The sequence below is a fragment of the Aotus nancymaae genome, unplaced genomic scaffold, assembly GCF_030222135.1.
Source record: "Aotus nancymaae isolate 86718 unplaced genomic scaffold, 86718_ANA_hifiasm-v0.15.2.pri h1tg000003l, whole genome shotgun sequence".
Classification (NCBI taxonomy): Eukaryota; Metazoa; Chordata; class Mammalia; order Primates; family Aotidae; genus Aotus; species Aotus nancymaae.
Genome location: NW_026988414.1, coordinates 20,969,397 through 20,992,350, shown reverse-complemented (window position 1 = coordinate 20,992,350; position 22,954 = coordinate 20,969,397). Strand labels below are relative to the sequence as shown.

Sequence of the window (22,954 nt, the reverse complement as noted above, 5' to 3'; positions counted from 1 at the left end):
AGAAGTTGAGAGAATTCTGGAATAAATTAGATGGAAGATGAACAGTGGAACCTACAGCAATAGTTAACTGGGAAAGAAAAAAGGAAGGCTGATAAGATTCATTAATTGTACGTTAGTTCCGGCTTTAGGTCTTGAAAACTATGGTTTCACTAATTTAAAAAGAGAAATATGTGAGGGGTGGCTAATTTGTAAAGATGGGTTCAAAGATATTTGATTTTTAACAATTTTTATCCACCTAAATTTAAAGGTTCAAAATTCTCTTCTACATACTTATTCACTTGAATAAATATTTTATCTTTTTCCAACACCTTAGTGATATACTGAAAATGTTACAATGGTTATATCACTGGAAGATATATAACTTTGATCTTGTTAGTTATTAAACCTATAAGCAGAAATAGCACTGCGGCTTTAGAAACTCCTAGTGAGAGTTTTTCATAAAATTGTCAATTTTTTTAATAAAATCAAGAGTTTTTCAAAAAGAAACTCACTCTAACAGTTGTCCTGTTGAGGTAAAGTATCATCTTAATAAATTGTCTTATCTTATGGAATATAAATTACCATCTCCCAGACATTGGCAAGATTTATTACTCAGATTGAAAAAAGCAGTTGTGGGCTGGGGGCGCACAGGGTTGCTCCGCCTCAGGGTTAAGCAGCCCTTGTGACAGCAGAATAAAGGAGGTCACGGTGGGGAAAGTACCCATGCAACGCAAGCTGGAAGACTCTCGAACAAGAGAAATAGCACTGACCAGAACCACACATTACCAAACGCTGATTGAAAACGATTTATTGAAGTCCAATTAGTATGCTTTTCATTTCAAATAATCCATATCGCCTCCAGAAAAATATGCACGTGTAAAAGTCCAAGTTCATTTCTTTCACTTCCAATATAAAATATTCTGTATTTTGTATAAAGTATGTGCAAACACCTTTCTGCTAATGGGGTCCCTGCATTCTTTTCACCACAAGTACTTTACAAGTCTGCCCTCTGCTCAAACGCTGACCATGCTGCACTGACGTCCTCCTTCCTAGACAGCCATTCGTCTCCTGGACTTCTTTCTCTCAGACATCCTCCTGACCTCCTCTGACCTGCTTCACAACTGTGTTACTTCACTGGTTACTTGTTACAACAAACTTATGCAATTACTACTCTACCTGGACAACATATTAAACAGGTATCACCTAACAGGGCAGCAGCCTATTGGAGTGATTCCTGGAGAATATACAGCAACCAATCACATACTGGCACACTCAATCCATTTTGCTACAGATGGGCCCACGCTAATTAATATGACAATCCTTTATTCACTCGGCACATTTGGTTTCTTTGCATTTTCTTCAATTTTACAGTGCAGATGTGGTTACCAAGAGCTGGATAACGAATCCCTCAAACAAAATTTGGAATTGTGAGATATATCGGAGTACCTTCGTTCTTGAGACAGTTGAATGCTTCTAGTTGATCTTGTTATATTAAAAAGTCACTCTTCACTCAAGTGACCACTGCATTTCTTTCGTAAAAAGGTCATTTGGCTGGTTTTTCCTCACAACTGCCACTCATGCAGTGCAAAAGCAGGAAATCCCTTTTTATAAAAGGTATAAGATGAAATTTCACATTTTAAAAAAAGAATCCTTCATGGGAATATGTCCTAATAATCAATTATATGGACAAAGTTTTATATACACAAAATTTCTCCAACTTTATAATAATGAAAATTAGAAACAACCTAAATAGTTAGCAATATGGGAATGGTTAAACTGAGTTGCATCCATTAAATGGAATATAATATAGCCATTAAAATTATGCTTTTGTAAAATTTTTAACGCCATAAGAAAATGTGGCAATTTTGTAACGAAAAAGATCTAGTTATAAAACTGTTTACAGTATGATTCCAATTATGTAAAAAAAAGTATACGATACACACATATAGGCATACATGGGGGTTGCTTTTTAAAGGTGGTTACTTCTGGGTTGCGATATCAGTAATCATTTTTGCTTTTTTATACATTTCTGCATTTTTCAAGTTTTCTATGATGAGTATATTATTTTACAAGGACTATGAACATTTTCCTCTGATCCATTGGTAATTAGAATGTTCTTGGGTATTTTAAATATGTGGGAACAATATTACAGTGCTTCATCTTCTATGACTTTTTTGGAATACATATCATTTTGGTAATAAACTTATATTCCTGTTTTATACTTGTTACAACATTTTAATTAAACAGTTAATGTGATTAGAGCATTGTTTGCTTTATAACCTAAACAAATACTGGCTTTGAAGTCCAGGTTCTATTTTCTAGAGGATTTAAAATTAGTATCCTTTTTAGCTTTTTAAGTAAGGCATACTGCATACATACATTACATGCATGCTTTCTAAACAAAAAATAATTCTAATTTACAGTTTCCCTATGGAAGGAAAAAAATGGAATTATGGTAGTTTAAAAACAGTCCATAGTCTCATCCATCACAAACATGCTGATAGCCATAAACATGTTTATTAAGTGAAATGTATCCTTTAAAACTAAAAAAAAAGGGAAGCCTGTATATAAATGAAGTTGTGGATTCAACTTGACAGAACTTTTTCTGACTCGCACCAAACCACACAAAATCTTTTTAAAAGTCTAGTTAGTGTAGTCTAAATGGACACTCCAGAGTCTGTTCTTGAATTCCATTGCAAGAGCTCCACTTCCTACTTTCAGAAGGGATGAGGATGAAGATGAGGGTTGTCACATAAGCTAATTTTCAATATATATCAAGTCCTGTGGGGCCTAGGAACAAATACTGTCATTGGTTAGTGTTTAAGTATATGAGCTGACTTTTCTCCTCTCTCACACCCCACCTTGCCCTGGTAATTGGGTAGGGGGAGGCTGTTTATCCTCCAAGGGAGGACGGCTGGTTCCTCATCTCAGTTTCCGTTCTAAACCACAGAGTGGTCATTGCTGTGAACTCCCGCCAAGATGGTGTGGTTGAGGGAGGAAGCAGAGCGGTCTGAGCCTTCCGTGGGGCCGCTGGGGTTCTCACTGCGTTGGCAGCAGAGAATCTGCCTAAATGTGGCGCTCATTTCTTTGTCGCGGTAGGAGTAAATGATGGGGTTCATGGCAGAGTTGAATTCAGCAAGGAGAAGGAAGAATTTCTCATAGGCCAGCACGTTGCACTGTGGACAGCACACGTCTAGAAGTAACAAAACCAATCCAGGAGTCCAGCAGATGATAAAGGCCCCTACAAGGACAAGGATAGGGATCAGGAGGATTTTAAAAAGAGAATAAAAACAATATCACAAAACATGCAACCATAAAGTGAAATGATTTCAGTCCAATATACAAAAACTGAAGTTGGAAGCCACCAATCGTTGCAAATGAAATACTCATTTTCTGAAATAATCAGAAAAAAATTAATGATAGTCAACTTAAAATTTTCTTTTGGATGTTACTAAAATCAAGTATTTATGAGACATTGATGATGATTATTTTGAGCAAAACACAAAGAGTTTGATAAGCAACTGAGATATGAAAAACTGCATTCAGGACGCACTTCACCTCATATAACAACATGGTTTTTAATAGCAGTGTTGTTTTCAGGCAAAAGATAAGCACTAATGATAAGTGTCCTTTAGTGTTTAATTAAGGCATGGTTTCTGGATTCAGGTTGCCTGGGCCCAAATTCTTGTTTGCCATGTAATAAACTGGGTGAACTTAGGCAAACTACTTTCTTACTTCCATTTTCCCACCTGAAAAATGCAGATGATTATACGTACACTTCATGAGGTGTATAGATTAAACAAGTGTTCAGAAAATAATCACTGAATCTGTATCCACCATAACAATAATAATTATTATTACCTGCTGAGTAACATGGGCCTGGTAGGACATTATGATTTTCAATGATAAGATCTATGTTTGATTTTATTCAACAACTACCTACATAGTGCTGTGTTCTATATGCTTTACTAGTAATAACTCATTTAATTTTCATAGTAGCCATATAACATAGAAACTAATATCCCCATAACTGGATCAAGACCACCATACTGGAAAGTGGAAGAGAGAAGAAAAATCCCAGAGTTTCTGCTCTTAGAAGCTGCCTCCAGAGTTCAAGCTCTAGAAATATTACATTTCTACTTCTTGAATAACATTAAATATTTTAAACCGAACTTAATGTTTCAGATGTTTTCCTAATTTAGATCAACTTTGTTCTCTTTCTTCCAATTATTCTGAATGATTGCAATTTTGCTATAACTGTAAGAGGAATGAAAATACAGATGATATGCTTAATTCTATTTCATTTAGTTTCTGAAATCACTCATCATTTGGATCCCAGGAAAATGGAGGTGATAAAACAGCATTAAAACCTACCACCATGTTACTCCGGACTCCGCTAGGGATCTTCTACTGAAAGAACATGAGCCAAGAGAAGTGGTAGGCACCACTGTGTCCCATTACACCTCACCTAATGGGCTCCATATGTGTAATCACACAGGATACATATGTGCAATCAGGAAGAGGGGAAGTAGGGACAATCCCAGGAGGGCATTTGCATCTTCAGATTTAAATGGCGCTGGCCTTGGTGGATGCAGGCTTGGACCAGGGTCATGGATTTGGTCCAGCCTCAAGGAATTAGTTTCACAAAATGTAAACAAATGAGATTTAGTCTCCAAACAGCCCACTTTTGAATCTGAGCTTTCTTTTGTGAAACTTTTCAGCAGGGAAATGAAAATAAAGGAGAAAAGTACCCCCATAAAGCTCTTTGTTCTACAACACGAATGTGTATTGGTTTTAAACTGCTGTTCACTTTGAAGATTGGCCAAGGTACTTCATTTTCTAATAAATACAATACTTTAGACTTTCCATGAGAGAAAAAATATTTCAAATATCAGGAGATAATAGCCAAAGAGCGATCTGAACTTCAATAAAAATGTTAATAAAGCATTCATTCCAAGTCCTTGAATTTCCTTGCTTGAAAATCACTCAGAAAGCTAAACATAAAGGAAAATCAAAGGAATGCCTCTTGGGTTTCAGAAATAATGCATTATTCATTGAGAAGCCAGGAAGGGAATTATTCTCAGGATGGAAAATGCTTGGATGGAAAATGCATGGTCCCATTATGCCATTTACTTGGAAACTAAAAACACACAGGCCCTTCATGAATGGAACAGCATTCTTTCAAGTTTCCTTTCCCCTTTCTTTTATCAAAGCTCTAATTGAGTTCGAATTCAGAGCTTGATTAGATACCAGGAATATGCATTTTAATAGCTAGATTTTAAATAAAATAATCTTTTTCTCCTTCTGGGCAGCAGAAGGGAATATCTTTATTCTCATATACTTAAGCTGCTTCGCTTTGTTCAGAAGTGAGAGAATGCAAATAACGTCATTTGTTTTTTATAGTTTCTTCCAATGTTAAAATCTAAAAGGTGTAAGATCTTTCCAGAAAGAGCCCATTAGTCTTACTTTTAGACCAAGAAATGCAAGGAACCCTGCTAGATTGAAGGCAGGAAGCAGGAAACACCACAGACTGACATAGGAGCTACTATGTATAGACACTTCATTGAGGAACCTCAAGTCCTCTCCCTTTTCTTCTTCACGGAAAGGAACTGGTTTTTGTACTAGGATTAGGTCCAACCACATACTCCCAACACTCTGTGTTTGGCTCTTCAAGACTCAATCCATTAATTTCAGTGACTCGCAGTACAGGCCTCAGAAATCAACATCTAAAACCAATCACATGGAATTCCCACCCATCCCCTTTCTTTCTGTTTCACAGAGCCCTCAAGGATCAAACTGACCAAAAGATGAGGACTGACTACAGAAGAGGAAAATCGGGCTTGGAAAATCCTAAGGGATTAGGCTCCTAACCCATAATTAGGCTCCTGAATGGATATTCAGAAATAAAGTTTGCTCAAATTAAGGATTTCCCCCTCCGCTTCTGAAAACAATAATAAACCACACCCAACCTCCTTTAAGAATAAGGAGCCAACCATAATTCAATCAGGTTACAGGACTTGAGATGTGCATTGTGGACCCTATCAACATGTAATCTATAGAGAGTCCAGAGTACACCTGAAAGACAGGTTGTTAATTAAGAGTTAAAACACCTCCATCTCAGCACATGTAAAGTGCAGCAGTAATAGCACCCTGCCTACTCCACATGGCACAGTGAGGATCAAATTGAGATGCAACTTGTAAAAGCCCTCTATAAACTGCACATCTACCTGACCACCATGACTTACAACCAAGTGAGCAGTACAGACTTGTGGCAGCTGGTGTTGCACAGCCCTAGGACAGATTCTCCAAAAGCAGTATGTGAAAACATGTTTTGGACAAGGAAAAGCTGGCATGTCAAAAGGCTCTAAGACAATACTATCCTGCTTATAAGGAAATTCCTAGGGCTTGCAGTTGTGTATGAGAAGGCTAACGAGGGAATAGAGAGGGAACACAGGGAAGCAGGGAAGCCTCAAATCATTTTGCAGGTTCTCATGGGTAATGCGAACACCTACCAAGATGGGGAGTGAAATATAGTACTCAGCAGTCGTAGTGCTTTAGGTAGTTTGCATATTTCCAGCACATTTCTGATAGAGGAATCCCACAAACCCAGGCACACAGATGAATGGTATGCAACAGCATGAAAGAGGAAGGGCTGGGTGCGGTGACTCATGCCTGTAATCCTAGCACTTTGGAAGGCCGACGTGGGTGGATCACCTGAGGTCAAGGGTTCAAGACCAGCCTGGCCAACAATGGTGAAACCTCATCTCTACTAAAAATACAAAAATTAGCTAGGCGTGGTGGCACACACCTGTAGTCCCAGCTATTCCAAAGGCTGAGGCAGGAGAATCACTTGAATCCAGGAGGCAGAGGTTGCAGGGAGCCAAGATCGCACCACTGCACTCCAGCCTGTGTGACAGAGCAAGACTCTGTCTCAAAAAGAAAAAAAAAGAAAAAGGAAGTACAAGTAGTTTATGGTTATTTATTGTAAAGTCAGAAACAGAAGAAGCAGAAAATAAGATGTCCAAGGTCACGAACATCGTGTATATCTGGCTAAGATATTTGAAATGTGTCCAGTCCAGTAGTAGTTCTAACCCTAGCCATATTACAGTAGCTTGCAGAGCTTCTTACAAAAATAAAGACCTTCACCTCCCCCATGGGATTGTAAACTCATTGGCCTTACTGGTCAGATTTTCATTTAAGACACAACATTGTTGACAGAGTGGAAGAAGAAAATAAGGTAAAGGCAAAACTATTTCCAAATTTCAGAAGAGAAATAATGAAAGCCAGAATCAGGGCAGCAGCACTGGGAAGAGGTATAGAAGGAGTGGAGAAGCATTTAGGAGATGAACTCCATGAGATGGGTGAGACAGAATAGTCTAGAATGACTTCTAAATTTTCACTTTGGTTGAAGGAAGGATGGTGGTACCTTTTGCTGAGGGAGGAGACACAGGAGAAAATGTTGACCAGTGTTTTGTTAGGGGAGGTGAGGAGAAGAAGAGAACTGATGAGCTGGGTTCAGTATGTGTTTAGTTTGAGGTACCTGCAAGACATCAAATGGAAATGCCTTAATCACATCAAAACAGGTTCATGGCGATTTGTGTCATGGGAAACCGTCTCTCAGTGTGCTTAACAAAAGTGGTTACATTCTCCCAGATTTGCCAATATTACAAGTAACACGGGATGGAGGATATTCAAAACATATCTTCAGGTTGCCCTTCCTTGAACAAGCTTTATTCCTCCCTGATGCATCTGTCAAAGCAATCTGTGAGAACCCCATGCCCACAAAGATGGAGGGAGAGGTGCTGGAATGCAGACGCAAAAGGCAGGGAGGAAAGAGGCTGTTTTGGAACAACAGGTCACAGCTGCAGACCAAGATCATATTACCACACCTTCCCTCAAATCTACACAACCTCATCAGCTGAATAATGCTTACCATCTGGTCTCACAATTACAGTCTTTTTTCTAGAATGACTTTTTCCTAACTAGTTGAACTTTGCTTACATATGGAATGTAAGAACCAGAGTTAAAGAGGAAAACAGTCCTTGCCAGAGAAGACCTCTAGAGAGAGTGTCCAAGATTTTTGATGAAAAACACAGAAAGCGTTTCCAGTCTGGCTGGCAAAGTTGTGTTTTTACAAAAGAACCAGACATCCTGCAGATCCAAAACAAGTCAAGGTAAATCAATTCTACATCAGCACTGTGCCCAAGGTGGCCTCACTCTTCTTGTTTTTCAAATGAGGATCTCAGAAACAGTCTTATCTCAGAGACTTGGGGTGGGAATCAAGGGAGAAAATAAGTGAGTGGATAAGTTACTTTTTCTGTTTTCACTACATTGTTTATTCCCTCAGGTCAGGCAGCTTGGTATCCCACACTCTAATCAAATTTTAGCTCATCTCTGTAGTTACATTGTGATTTCTGCTATTCAGGTACACACATAATACATAGTTAGCTAGGAAATCTTTCTATGCTATGTATCTTAACAGAGCCTATGTCAGAACATAGGCCATAAACGCAAAGCTTATTCTTCCTCAGTCTCGCAGCTAAGGGTTCATTATAATGGGGGTGTATCTGGATGGTTTTTTTGAGATTAAAGCTTTTTCTACAACAGCAAACCAGATTAATTATAAAACCTTTTTGCCTGACTATGGAAATATATAATGTAACTGCAATATCTCCACAGTATTATTGTTCTATATTATTTCCACCCCGATACCAATTTTACTCCATCTAGTTTGGTGTTCAACACTCCCAGTCCTTCCTGGTCACAGCACTTGTTGCATACATTTTAAGTTTCCCGATTTCATTTATTGTGTGATGTGCTCTAGTATTTTCATTACTCACTCTTGAGAGGAACATTTATCTTTTTAAAGAAGGACATTAACACCATACAGAGCTCTAAAGCAGAGCAGAATACTCATTATGTTCTCTTTTTATTATTCCTGGGTGACAGTTTTAGCTTCATGAGACTCTCCTGATCACCACAATGCTACCTTTCCTATACCCAAGAGAATGCCAAAGCTGCCTTCCCTCTGGCATTTCATACTCACCTTAACATTAAGAAGTGAGTACCACACACATACAAACTCCACATCCTACAACAGACTCTAATTCTCATCCTGCAACTGTACATTGGAAAGTCCACACTGAAATGACTTGTCTGCTGGTGCCATTCTTACAGACCATTCATGTGCTGAAAAGCCAAGAGAAACCACTTCTCCACTGCTACCGCCCTAGCCAAGTGAGCAATATCTTTTATCTGCTAATTACAACAGGCTGTTAACCAATTCCTCTTCCTCCATGCTGCTTCTCTAAAGTCCAGGTTGTACACAACAAGCATAATCAATTGCATGAAGCCACTCTCCTACTTAAAACCCTCCAAAGTCTTCCTACTTGAAATCCTTACTGCGATCCATAATGCCCTACACATGACTGGCCTCTGCCAATTTCTTGGATCTCATCTCTTTCCACTCACTCCTCATTTATGAGGTTCCAGTCACACAGACCAAGCCCATTTCTGTCTCAGGATATTTGCATTTAGAGATCCATCTGCTGGGATTACTTTCTCTGCAGTTCTTTATGTCTACTTATTAAATGTAACATCCTTAAAAAGGCTAGCCTTGGCTATCCTAGCCAAAACAGCAGCCCACCACCATCACCATATTATCCCAATTTATTATCAACACATGATGATATACCCAAATCATATATCCTTTATTTATACTCAACATTATCTTATTTATTGGTTTACACGTTTATTGTTTTAGCTTTCCTCAACAAGAATATTAGCTTCATGAAGGAAGGAATACTATCTCTTTCATGTCTGTATCTCTGGAATCTAGAGCATTGCCTGGTGACAGCAGACACTCAATGTATCTTCTGTTGAATGAATTAGCAAATCATGGCTAAGCACCTAATACAAATATCCCAAACAAGAAAAATTAATAAGTAGAAATGTCATTAAATTATGGGTGGAAAATAAACATTAACATCTGTAGTATAAGGCCTTTAAATGGATGCTACAGGACATTCATAGGGGCATAAGGTAGACCCTGTAAGACCAAATTGTAGAATGGTGGAACAATACCTACACAATTTTGAAGGTTCAGAATTTTTATCCTATAATTTTAACCTATGTTACCTGGCCAAATTATTTTTCAGTGTAAGGGGTTTTGTTTGTTTTTTTTGAGACAGAGTCTCACTCTGTTGCCAGGCTGGAGTGCAGTGGCACAATCTCAACTCACTTGAACCTCCCGGGTTCAAGCGATTCTCCTGCCTCAGCCTCCCAAGTAGCTGGGACCACAGGCATGTGCCACCATGCTCAACTGATTTTTGTATTTTTAGTAGAGATGGGGTTTCATTATGTTGACCAGGATGGTCTGGATCTCTTGACCTTGCAATCCGCCAGCCGTGGACTCCCAAAGTGCTGGGATCACAGGCGTGAGCCACCATGCTGAACCAAGTGTGGGTTTTTTTAAAATGGGTGCACAGATATATGGTAAAAGTGCAAGCATATAAATGAGAACAAGAAGCAACAATTTCCAGACAACTTCTGAGAAGACAGGCAGGAAGAAGGGGTATGGAACAGTGCTTTGGTTATACCAACAATTCTTTTCAGAGACCTGAAGTAAATTACACAAAATGTTGGCATCTATTTGATTTTAATGTCTGGTAATTAGATGACTGTTGTATGACTTTGTGTTTTTTATATATTTGACTCTCTCATATTCAGATATTTATAAATTTAGAAATTTTAACAACAGGAAACTAGAAGTCTTGATTTTTCTTTCTTTAAGTAAAAGGGAAGAAGAGCAGGTAGAACAGTAGAAAATTTGCTAAAAGTTTCATCTTGTTTGGGGGCTACTACAGATACCAAATTGTATCTGGAATTTTTATTTTATTTTTTGAGACTGAGTCTTGCTCTGTCATCCAGGCTGGAGTGAAGGGGTGTGATCTCTGCTCACTGCAACTTCTCCTTCCTGGATTAAATCGATTCCCCTACCTCAGTCTCCTGAGTAGCTGGGATTATAGGTATGTGCCATCATGCCCGGCTAATTTTTGTATTTTTAATAGAGATGGGATTTCACCATGTTGGCCAGGCTGGTCTGGAACCACTGACCTCAGGTGATCCACCCGCCTTGGCCTCCCAAAGTGCTGGGATTATAGGCATGAGCCACCGTGCCCGGCCTATATCTTGAATTTTTTTTAAGTATGTTTTTAAAATTTAAAGTTAGCCACTATTAAAAATAGATATTGGATGTACAACTCAAACCACTAAAGAAACAAATTTTTTTTAAAAAATGAAGGAAGAACAAAACAGGAAAAGAAAACACAATTTATCAAAAGGCAGGAAAAGATACAAGCAAAAGCGAGGCAACGCACACACAGAGTAAGCCCAAACATGTGACCAGACATCATAAATGCGATGCCCTTAATTCTCTTATTAAAAAACAGATTCTCAAGTTCAACACCATGACTTTTGAACAGCATTTTGTTTTCCCTTGAACTTCTAATTGCTTTCACTTTTCACTCTCTCTCTTTTGTTACAGATAAGAAACACATGGTTTATTAGAAGCATGCCACAGATGTATTTCCAACTTTTTAATTATACAATTTATCCCAGAGATATTTCCTGCAGCCCTCTGACTTACCCAATCAAACCCACTGATTTCTAGGCCTGCTTCTCAGCTTCCATTGCGGGTTGCTTCTTTTTACATATCCAGGTAGTATATTGCTTGTAACCTCCATCTTTTGGGGGGAACCTCTTTTCTTCTCCTTCCACCAATCCCCCGTTTGTTTGTTTGTTTGTTTTGAGACAGAGTTTCACTCTTGTTGCCCAGGCTGGAGTGCAATGGCGTGATCTCGGCTCACTGCAACCTCCGCCTCCCAAGTTTAAGCTATTCTCCTTCCTCAGTCTCCTGAGTAGCTGGGATTACAGGCGCACACCACCACGCTCGGCTAATTTTTGTATTTTTAGTAGAGACGGAGTTTCACCATGTTGGTCAGGCTGGTCTCCTGACTTAGTGATCCACCCGCCTCAGCCTCCCAAAGTGCTGGGATTGCTCATAGGCGTGAGCCACCGCGCCCAGCTGCCCCACCCCATTTTCTAGAGTGTATCCATGAGCATTCTTTTTAGAAAGTTTGCATAAGCTTAAAATCACTAGGCCAGGTACAGTGGCTCATGCCTGTAATCCCAGCACTATGGGAGGCCAAGGTGGGTGGATCACAAGGTCAGGAGTTCCTAGACCAACCTGGCCAAGATGGTGAAACCCCGTCTCTACTAAAAATGCAAAAATTATCCAGGCATGGTGGCGGGTGCCTGTAGTCCCTGGTGCTCGGGAGGCTGAGGCAGGAGAATCGCTTGAACCTGAGAGGTGGAGGTTGCGGTAAGCTGAGAGCTCCACACTGCACTCCAGCCTGGGCGACACAGCAAGACTCCATCTCAAAAAAAAAGGAAAAAAGAAAAATCATTTTCTTTCAGAATGCTGTCTTCTAGTATTTAGTCTTGCAGATGAGAAGTCTGATGTATGATTCCCATTGTTTTCATGTAAAACATCTGCATAGTATGGGTCCTTACTCGTGAAGCTTTGTCTTGCACTGAATGTCTGCTTTCTGGACATATTAGCTTTTCCATTCCTTTCAATTTGTCACAGTCCCCCTAACCATGGGCCTTTGTATGTTACTCTCTCTTCCTGGGATGTTACCTCCTCTCCCCGCAATCTAATTCCTACTCACACTTTACTTACCGCTACTTGGCTGGATGCCTTCCCCGATTAAGTCAAAAATCCCATTGTATATGCTCTCAGCACTACAAAACCCTCCATAGTAGAAGTTATGACAGGTATAATTTATTTTTATTTATAGTTTGATTATCGATTACTAATTATTGATTACTTTGTCCCTCATCAGACTATTTTTACTCCACTGTGTCTATATTACCTAACAACATTTTTGGTATATAGTAAGTGCTCTATAAACATTTGTTGAATGAATAAATAAGTGAAGAAAGAACAAGGATCTGGCTAACTACCTAGGCCATTAACCACACATTTTTCTCATCCTCTTCTACCTGAAACTGTCATAATTTCTTTCATTAACTTTGGGGGATCACAAATGTCACCAGAATATGATGTCTTGGCTTTGCTCATAATTCTTGTTTGGCCCTTGATTGGCAATTTTATCTATAGTCTCACAGTCGTCTTTAGATTAAGGAAATACCCTATTTCTTTGAGTACTTTTCTCTCCATTCTTTCTGTTCATTTCTTTTGAGATTTCTTTTACAATGAATATTAGATATTTGGGAATCTATACTTAAATTAAAAACTGATTGATCTTGACATCTCTTAATTTTTCATTGTATTCTTAATGCTTTACTTAGTATTTGGTATCCTGGGTGATATCCTGGGCTTATTTTCCAGGTCAGATATCTGATTGTTAGCTATACTCATTTCACTACTTGATAGTGGCTTTTTATCTGTTTATTAGTAATGGGTAAAAGAGGGCAGCCATCAGATTTTATTTTCAGGAATACTGTTCTCTGAATGATACTTTTACATAGTAATGTGTACCAATTCAGTCAATACAGCATCTTCTTGAATCTGTGAAGCTATTAATTAGAGTTTATTTGATCATATTTTGTGCTTCCTATACTATCATTGTTTCCATGTAAGATATTGCTCTACATTCAAATGCAGTGGGTGGGGGTCATCATGCTTCAAGGAATGTCTATTCATTATGCAGGAAACATTTCTGAATAGGGGACCCTCTTAATTTGAGAAGACAGCATAAAGAATTGCCACCAAAGTCAGCTTTTCCCTATACCTAAAACATGGAGCAATGCCATCTAAGTAGGCAAAATGCTATATGAGATGATTACATGGGGAGAGATGTGTTCCTCTGAATGTTCTTATCTACAAATAAAGTCAGAATAACATTCCAAAAATATGAAAGCAGCACAACCATCTAATTAGCTCCAGGATGCATGCATACACACTTCACTGCCAACGGTAGCTGCTATTCTCAGGAACAGAATGTGACCCCTGAGGTCTCTGTAAGAATACAAAAAAGGAAAGGCATTCATTGACTCCCAACAAAACCAATACAGTCTAAACCTTGCTAAGATGGGTCACTGCCTCTTCCTTTTTTTTCCTGATACTTGTCTTCTGATTTCTACTCAGCTCTGTCTTGGGGCAAAGTAATTGAGGTTAAGACTGACTTACCAGGCCAGGTGCAGTGGCTCATGCCTGTAATCCCAGCAATTTGGGAGGCCAAGGCGGGTGTATTGCCTGAGGTCAGGAGTTCAAGACCAGACTGACCGACATGGTGAAACTCTGTCTCTACTAAAATTACAAAAATTAGTCGGGTGTGGTGGTGGGCACCTATAATCCCAGCTACTTGGGAGGCTAAGGCAAGAGAATTGCTTGAAGCTGAGAGGCTGAGGTTACAGGGAGCTAAGATTGTGCCATTGCATTCCAGCCTGAGCAACAAGAGCAAAACTCCGTCTCAAAAAAAAAAAAAAAAAAAATTAGCTGGGCATGGTGGCACATGGCTTTAATCCAAGTTACTTGGGAGGCTGAGGCAGGAGAATTGCTTGAGCCCAGGAGATGGAGGTTGCAGTGAACCAAGATTACACCACTGCACTCCAGCCTGGGCAACAAGAGCGAAATTCCATCTCAAAAAAAAGACTGATTTGCCAGAGCATTATGACCCATCAATAACCAAAAATAAAATTGATGCTACTCCAGTGCCTACAAAGAGATGATCTGGTAAGCCCTTACTATTTTCAAGTCACTGATATTATTTTAAACTTGTAAAAGATATATATACATATATTATATATGCATACATGCATAACACATACATACATAACATGCATGCATACATGCACACTCAGGACAGTCTTCGCTTTGCTGTATCATAAAAAAGACAATAAGATTTGTTTCCTTTTACATAATGTGCACTATGAGACCCAATCGAAAATGATGGTGCCCCATATATTCTTCACATAGAAAATAATTCACAGTTCTCAAAATGGTTCAATCTATTTTGCCTCATAAACCTAGTGATTGCAAATGTTTTAAAAAGCAAAATTTCCCCCTTATTTAAAAAATAATAAATCTTGAACTTCACAGAAAATCAATGTTGTCAACTCCAGACCAATATCATCTAACTTAGGAAGTGATACTAAACTAATTGCATGACTGTGGTCCAACAGTTACTAAGGTGATTTGAATAATATTTATCCCTTTAAAAGGATAAATGAAATTCCCTCCAGAATCTTTCCCTAGCAAAAGTTCAACATTAACAGGAAGTTTATAATTGGTTTTGCAACATATTTAATTTTTTAACTACAAATTAAGATTCTCCCAAAATAATATAAATCTAACCAAGTACTGAAATCTGGCTGAAAATGCTCATAGAATGTAGCTGATGACAAAATCCTGTGGATTTCTTTCTTTGCAGTTCATGAATCAACAAGCTATGTATTACCCAAGAGACAAACTTCAAGGATAGAGAAATGTAATGGAAACTTTATTTACAACTCATTTGCTTACTATCAAAATGGGTGAAATATTTAATCTAAAAGCAAATTCAGAAAACTTAAATTATTACATAAATAATTCAATTTATGTAACCTAAAAGTTTGTTATATTTATATAATTTTTAATAATCAAAAGACATGAAAAGAAGAACAGTATAAACTGTAAATGTGGTCCTTCTTTTTGAGATTAGTTACATCTCCTATAGCTGCCAAATGTCCTAGATTGATCTTTAGGAAGCACAGATTCTTGGCAGAGCAGAAAGGAGTTATGGTCTGTTCTAATACGATAGCTGTGTGTCTAAGATATCTCTCATTATCAAAAACTTTTTATAAAATGTTTTTTAAAAAGCTTCTTAAAGTAAGATTATTATTCAATTGGGAAGTGGGTGTTTAGGCTACAGAATTCCAGATTCACAATCATAAATACACTTTTTCTACATAATATTCAACTATTTTAACTACAAGTGTAGAGTAGAAAACCTCATTGATCGAAATTGACAACACAAAGTCTAAATATCACAAAGTAAATTCTGACTAGCCCATAAATCCTCAGCAAAAGTCAATCAGTTCTGAAGCTATTGGAATAAACTGCAACAATATCACTTATAGGAACTTAGCCTATAGATATATTTACACACAATACAATTATGCATGAGCAAATATTTATCTGCAGTATTCTTTATTTAAAAAACTGTAAATAACTTGGGTAACCATAAATAGAGAAGTACAATAAAGTACACTGCACCTGTAAAGTAGAATACTATTCAACTTCGACTCGTTTAGATATTCTGCCGCTACTGATACCAAATCATCAGAAGCACTACAGTAAACCATAACTGAGAATAATAGTCAACGTATCTAAAAGTGTTTAGAACAACAAATCATAAAATGATACTTTAAACATCTTATTTTATTTAAAAATATAAATTTGTATTCATTTACCAATCAGTTGACATAGAGTCAAGGCTTTTCATTTGAACAGAGGTCCACTAACTGGAGTTCTGTGTCATCTTCCAAGCAAAAGCCACCTCAGTTAGGCATCCCATACTACTTCCAATTTGGCTCCTCCAGAATGGAGTCAGAACTTAAAATTCTTGCAAAGCAATTCCAATGAAAAACCCTGTGGAATGTTTTTATGGTATCTCCAAAGTTCAACAGTTGTTTTTATCGGCTTCTTTTTTCCCCTCAATTTACCTTGATTGAATATTAACAAAGCATTCACCTAATTTTCATAGAAACAATGTCTTCATTTTGTACTTATTTTATTAGATAATGTAATTATTTAATTAATTATATGACTAGGGATACAGCAATGAACGCAGCAGAAAAATAAATATCCACCTTCGTTGGGTTTAGCTTCTAAGAAGAACGAGAAAGACAATCAACAAAATACAAAATAAGTAAGACACACTTCAGGGGAGAATGATATTTGGAGACTATGGAAGGGCAAGTGTGGATACAAGAAGAGCAGTTAGAAGCTTGTGCAGTAAATCAGACAAGAAATCATGGTGGTTTTGAATACAGAAGGTGGAGATTATAGATACATTTTGACCATAAAGCTGATATGTTTGGCTAACAGACTGGATATTGGAGAGAAGGAAAGAAGTCAAAAATACCTGTAAGCAACTGAAAAAATGAATTTAGTGGCAAGGGGGTCACTGATGACAGTTCCCTGGAGTCATGAGAACAGAGGCCTGATTGGAGTAGGATCAAGAGTGAACAGGAAAGAAACTGGATACTGCAAGGATATACAACTCTTTGAACAGTTTTACTGGAAGAGAAGAGAAAAGTGGCTATGGGCATGAGTAAGTATGTCTTACAAAACTACTGCTAACACATCAAGTTGGTGAAAATTAAAGTCAGTTAAGAATAGGAGCATATACTCAGTGTGTATATGAAGAAACAGTGTGTATATGGAGATTTACATGCCTTCCCACGCTTCACTTATGCTTATATATGTAGAGAATTTTTTTAAATTCTACATCAGAAATTAGTATTGCCATGGCTAAAGACTGGGGTGAGAAAGTAGATTCAATGCATATTTTTTACTACTAGAATTTCTATCACAAATCATTATTTTAAAATTAGTTGTAAAATTGTAATAGAGTTTACAACTGTCAATAACAACAGGATACCAACTGAGCTGCTGGAAATTCAAAGCAGCTTTAGGTTTGCTGTACAAATAGCATATTGTGGTTACAAAATAATCACTATCCATTCCAGTAATACAAATCACACACCCTAATTAAGTGATTGCATTATATCCAAACGGAATGTCTGTAATAGACTAGAAATCCATAACACCACAGTTTTGTATTAAGAGGCTGAATATTTTTACCAAATGAATACAAATAATGAGAAAGAAATGAACCAGGCATTTAACTTAAGAAGCTGAGCAAAAATATATAAGGTCCCCAAAAGGAAAAAAGAAATTAAAACACATTACTGAAATAGAAAATAAAAAATAATAAGACAACAAAGCTGGTATTTAAAGAAACAACTAAAGAGACAAATGTTTTATAAATGTGACCAATGAAATAAAAACAGATTAGAAAGAAGAGATAACCATACATAATGAAGTTCACACAACTGGAAGAAGTTACATGAAATTATTTGCCAATTATGGCTAAAATTGATGTTTTTCTAAGGAAACAAACTATGACAATTGATGCAATAGTTTGAAAATCTGAATATACCCAAAAAAAAAAAATACAGAATATAATCATTTTAGAAGTTCCTTCACCCCCCTCAACAGGCACCAGATCCAAATGGATTCCTGGATGAAATTTATCAAACCATTAAGGAACATATTACTTCCTATGGAATTTATATTATTCCCCAAGCGTTAAAATTTTTTTTAATTTCCAATTTATTATGAGACTAAAATACACTATAAAAAATAAATGAAACAAATCTCCCCTCTACAAAACTATAGATTAGTTTTTCTCAATGGGATCGAAATTGGCTTTGGGGATAAAAAAATTCTTTGTTGCACGTAACTGTTCCATGAATTACAGGGTCCTTAGCACCCTGCCCCTTGTGGCCAGCGGAAAATACTCCTTCATATTCCTAAATGTCCCTAGAGAACAGTCAGCAGGGTTAACACTAGGAAATCTCTTAATGCAATTCACCACACTTTAGGAAAAATATTAGCACCAATGACTTGCCTGGTAAAATTCAACACCTGCTTTTTTGAAAGGAACACAAAACACCACCAACAACAAATCAAAAATATAATTAAAAGTATAACACGTATTAATCTGAGAATGGGGGAAACTACAGAAAACTTATTAGAAACCAACAGAAATCTTATTTAACAACAATATACTAGAAGTATTCCATTAACAAAAAGGATAAGAAAAGGATATGTTTATACTGACATTCTAGTCAATGAATTAAGCTGGAAAAGAAAAAAACTGATATATAAAAATAAGTTGTCTTCAGAGTGCCTACTTGTTACTAGAAAAAGAAAATATCTGATAACTATTCAATCAACCATTGAAAAAAATTATAACTCAGCAAAGTGGGCATATATAAAGTGCAAAACTAAATGGATTTCTTGTAATAAATATACAGGTCCCATTTGCAAAATCAGCATCAAGCAAACATATGTTATTCTTCAATAAAGATCATTACATAACTTTAAAAAAAATACCTAAATAAATGGAACTAGTACCACATTCTTGAAGGGCAAGAGTCAATACTTTTAAAATAGCAATCTTTGAAAATCTGTTTGTATATTAAACACATTTGTGGGGGCAAGTTAATGAAAGGGGCTTATCTCCTTAAAGCATGCTATAAAACCACAGCTTTAAGCTAGTTTGGTACTAGCAGGAGGATAAACGAGATTAGTGGCACACATGAGAGTCTAAAAATGGATCTCTACATAACAAAATCTAATACCTATTTTAAAACATGAGGAAAAGATGAAATGCTCAATAAATAGTCTTGAAATAATTTGACTTTTGAGTGAGGGAGGGATATCAAAGTTAGATTCCCATTATATATCAATACAGTAATAAAATGAATAATCCAATTAGAAATGTAAAATATTTTAATAGATGCTTCTCAAAAGAAAATGTGTAAATGGTGCATTAAGCACATGAAAAGGTGATCAGCTTCACTAGTCATCAGGGAAATTCAAATTAAATCCACAATGAGATACAACTACACACTCACTGAAAGTCTAAAATTTAAAAGTGTGACCCTAGCAAATGCTGGCTTGGATATAGTGGAACTGAAACTTTCATCACTGGTGATGAAAATGTGATATGGTATTAATTCTTTGGAAAACAGTTTGGCAGCTTCTTAAAAAGTTAAACATTCACATATCATATGACTCAGCCATTCTACTCAATATTTATCCAAGAGAAAGAAAAGAATATGTTCACACAAAGACATGTATGATATGCTCATGGCAAAATGTTTGTAATAGTCAATAACTAGAAACAACCCAAAAGTCCATTCACAGATCAACAGATGAATATACAGTATTTCCAATCAATGGAATACTACTCCGTAATAAATAGGAACAAACTATCAATACATGCAACAACATGTTATATGTCAATTATAATTCAATAAAGTAGGGGAGAGAGAGAGAAAAAGAGAGAGTGAGGAAGAGATTGACCAACACTAGAAAGGCCAGCACCAACCATCTTTAGTTTCTTCTTCTCGTTCCCTGTATAAAGTAGCTCAAAAACATGCAATAAGCTTAGTGGTGCAAGCTGTGCCCTTCCTCGGGAAACCCATGATTGTCCAGCAATGTCTGTGGCTGGGTGGTTGAGTCTGTTGATCCAGGAATGAAATGTTAGCAAGTGCTTTGGCTTCAGAACTAAAGCTCATCAGCATTAAATGTGTTACTCTGATCTCAAAAAGAAGAGCTAGCAGAGTGGGAAAGATTTAAAATGCTCCTAATGACATAATGGTAATAAATAAATGGGCCCACTCATACACTGTTGGGCCCACTCATATACTGAAGACAATCTTTTTGAAGGGCAATTTGGCAATATCTATCTAAATGTACAATGCCCTCTTTCCCTAACAATTCCAGTTTAGAAATGTATTATCCAGATATACTTGAAGAAATATATAAAAATATGACCACAAAACGTTCAATGAAATATTTACAAAGGTGGAAATTAGAAACAATCTCAATATCCACTGGTAGTATACGTAAGTTGGGTAGTAAGCAGCCATTGAGCAGACTGGCACTGCTCTACCATATTTACCCATATGGGGAGATATGCACATTATATTAAGTCTATAAAGTTACATCATATACAATAGGTCACTTATTATAAAATTGCTATAGGTACTTATATGCATATATACCTTACATGCATTACAAAAAAATGTCTAGAAAGATACACACCAAATTGTTAGCAGTAGTTACCTTGAGGAACAGAGGCAATTATATGGACTTTAAATTTTAATGTAAACTCTTTTTTTGTAATTTTTTTTTTTGGTAAGAAGCATGCTTTTAATAATTAAGGAAATCAATGACAATATTCACATGGGAACTGAAGAAGCTAGTTAGTGGGGAGTAAGAACAGTAGAGAGATCTTGGAAATCATATTTCTTTTAATCTCCAAGACTGAGTAATGTGGAGGACTTTAAGGGCATATATTCATCTTTTATAGGAGGAAAGAGACAGACAGACCTGATGTCAAATACTGTTTCTTTCCCTTACTGCTTATGGGACATTGGACAAGTTATTCACTTTTGCCCAGCCTCAATTTCCTTATCTGTCAAATGGAGATACGATCTACTTTTAGCACTATTGTGAGGACTAAATGAGACACTGCAAGTGGAATATGAAGCACAGGGCCACCTAATGGGTCTCCTTCATTGCTTTCTTTTCCTTATTCAGTGAATACCCAAAGGATAAGCCTTCAAGAAGTGTGGATATTTTGGGTGAACTGTTACTGGTTCTCCCAACCTAGAAATAGCAAAGTGGGAAGCTGCACTCCCTACTATGCCGTGACCCTAGTCACCAAGTGACATCAGGCTGTCCTTTAATCTGAAACAATTCCGAAATAACCCATCGGCATTTCTAGATGACTTCTTGAACTTCAGAGTGAGTCCCCCTTTCGCTTAAAATTAAAAATAAAGGACAGATGCAGTGACTCACACCTATAGTCCCAGCCTTTTGGGAAGCTGAGGCGGGGGATCACTTGAGTCCAGGAGTTCAAGACCAGCCTGGGCAACAAAGTAAGGCCTTATCTCTACAAAAAGCTAAAAATTCAGCCAGGTGCAGTGGCGCACACCTGTGGTCCCAACGACATGGGAGGCTGAGATGAGGGGATTGCTTGAGCCCAAGGAGGTCAAGGCTGCAGTGAGTTATGATTGTACCACTGCACTCCAGCCTATATGACAAAGCAAGACCTTGTCTTAAAAAACAAAAAAAGAATATAAAATGAATATTTGCTTTTAATTTATTAATTTTAGACCCTATCTCATTTGAAAAGGAATTTGAGGTAAGAGTCAAGTTTAAAAGTTTAAATGGTCCTTTATTTTACTATCCTTCAAGTAGAGGAGAATAATTTCTAAGAGTAATGGGGTATCTCACCCTGCTAAAGTACCACATTCAGGAAAAGGATGAAATCCTTCCTTCGGGCTTTGGAGAGCCTGGGAAGACAGAGTGTAGTGGACACGCCACTCTGAGCTTGCTCAGAGCTGCACAGCCAGAACAGCTGCCCACAGCCTACGCGTAGCCAGCAAAGGTTCTGGGCAGCTGGCTCCAACCTCTCCTCTCTGGGGCAGACACTGGGGCCCGGCCACACTGGTCCATAAGTGTGGGCTGTACAATCAGGTATTGCAGGACTGGGCTTCCCAGTCAGGGCCTCCCATTCAGGGCCTAAGGCAGAGGCCAGAGCTTCTTAGCTGGGAAACTAGGGGAGACCCACTTTTTTTTTAATGACAGGGCCTGACCTAGTTGAGATGTTTGAGGAAAACAGATAAGCCAGGGAGGGAACTCTTTAGGGAGTGAACACACAGGCCTCATATTTCTGTTTTTCACAGGTTACAGCTCGGGAGGGTCTGGTGGAGACTTATCAGACAACATAGCACCGACTAGGGGGTGTCCGGAGCTGGATGTACTCTGGCCACCTCTTTAAGATTGGACCCCACCCTCCAGAAACAGCTGGGATGCTGGGCAAGGGCCAGCGCTGAGGGAATTTCATTGCAGAACAGTTTTGGCTAAAAAACAATAAAAAGAATTTTCCTAAGAAATAAAGTAGCAACAAAAGAGAACCAGATGCAGCCCAGAGGGGCTTCATGTTGGCCCCATGTGAAGAATGGGAAGACAGGCTTTGGGACACCTGGACATTTCTCCTCCTTCTCTTGCCATTCACCCATCCATTTTGTATCCATTTCTAAGATCTTCATCAGATCAGGCTTATAAAGCGAAAAACTTTGTTAAGGAAGATGTAAGCTG

At 37.7% G+C, this 22,954-nt stretch overlaps 1 protein-coding gene across 8 annotated transcripts in view; it reads right to left on the bottom strand.

Moving 5' to 3' along the window:
- Window positions 1–770: 770 nt before the first annotated feature.
- The window catches only part of LPAR1 (lysophosphatidic acid receptor 1), a 171,995-nt gene continuing 149,811 nt past the window's right edge, over window positions 771–22,954 (bottom strand). For all 8 annotated transcript variants that reach the window (XM_021672145.2, XM_064378988.1, XM_012439144.3 and 5 more), the window contains one exon: window positions 771–3,220. In XM_021672145.2, the coding sequence (XP_021527820.2) occupies window positions 2,919–3,220 (302 nt within the window). In that variant the 3' untranslated portion in view covers window positions 771–2,918. The remainder of the gene's footprint in view (window positions 3,221–22,954) is intronic.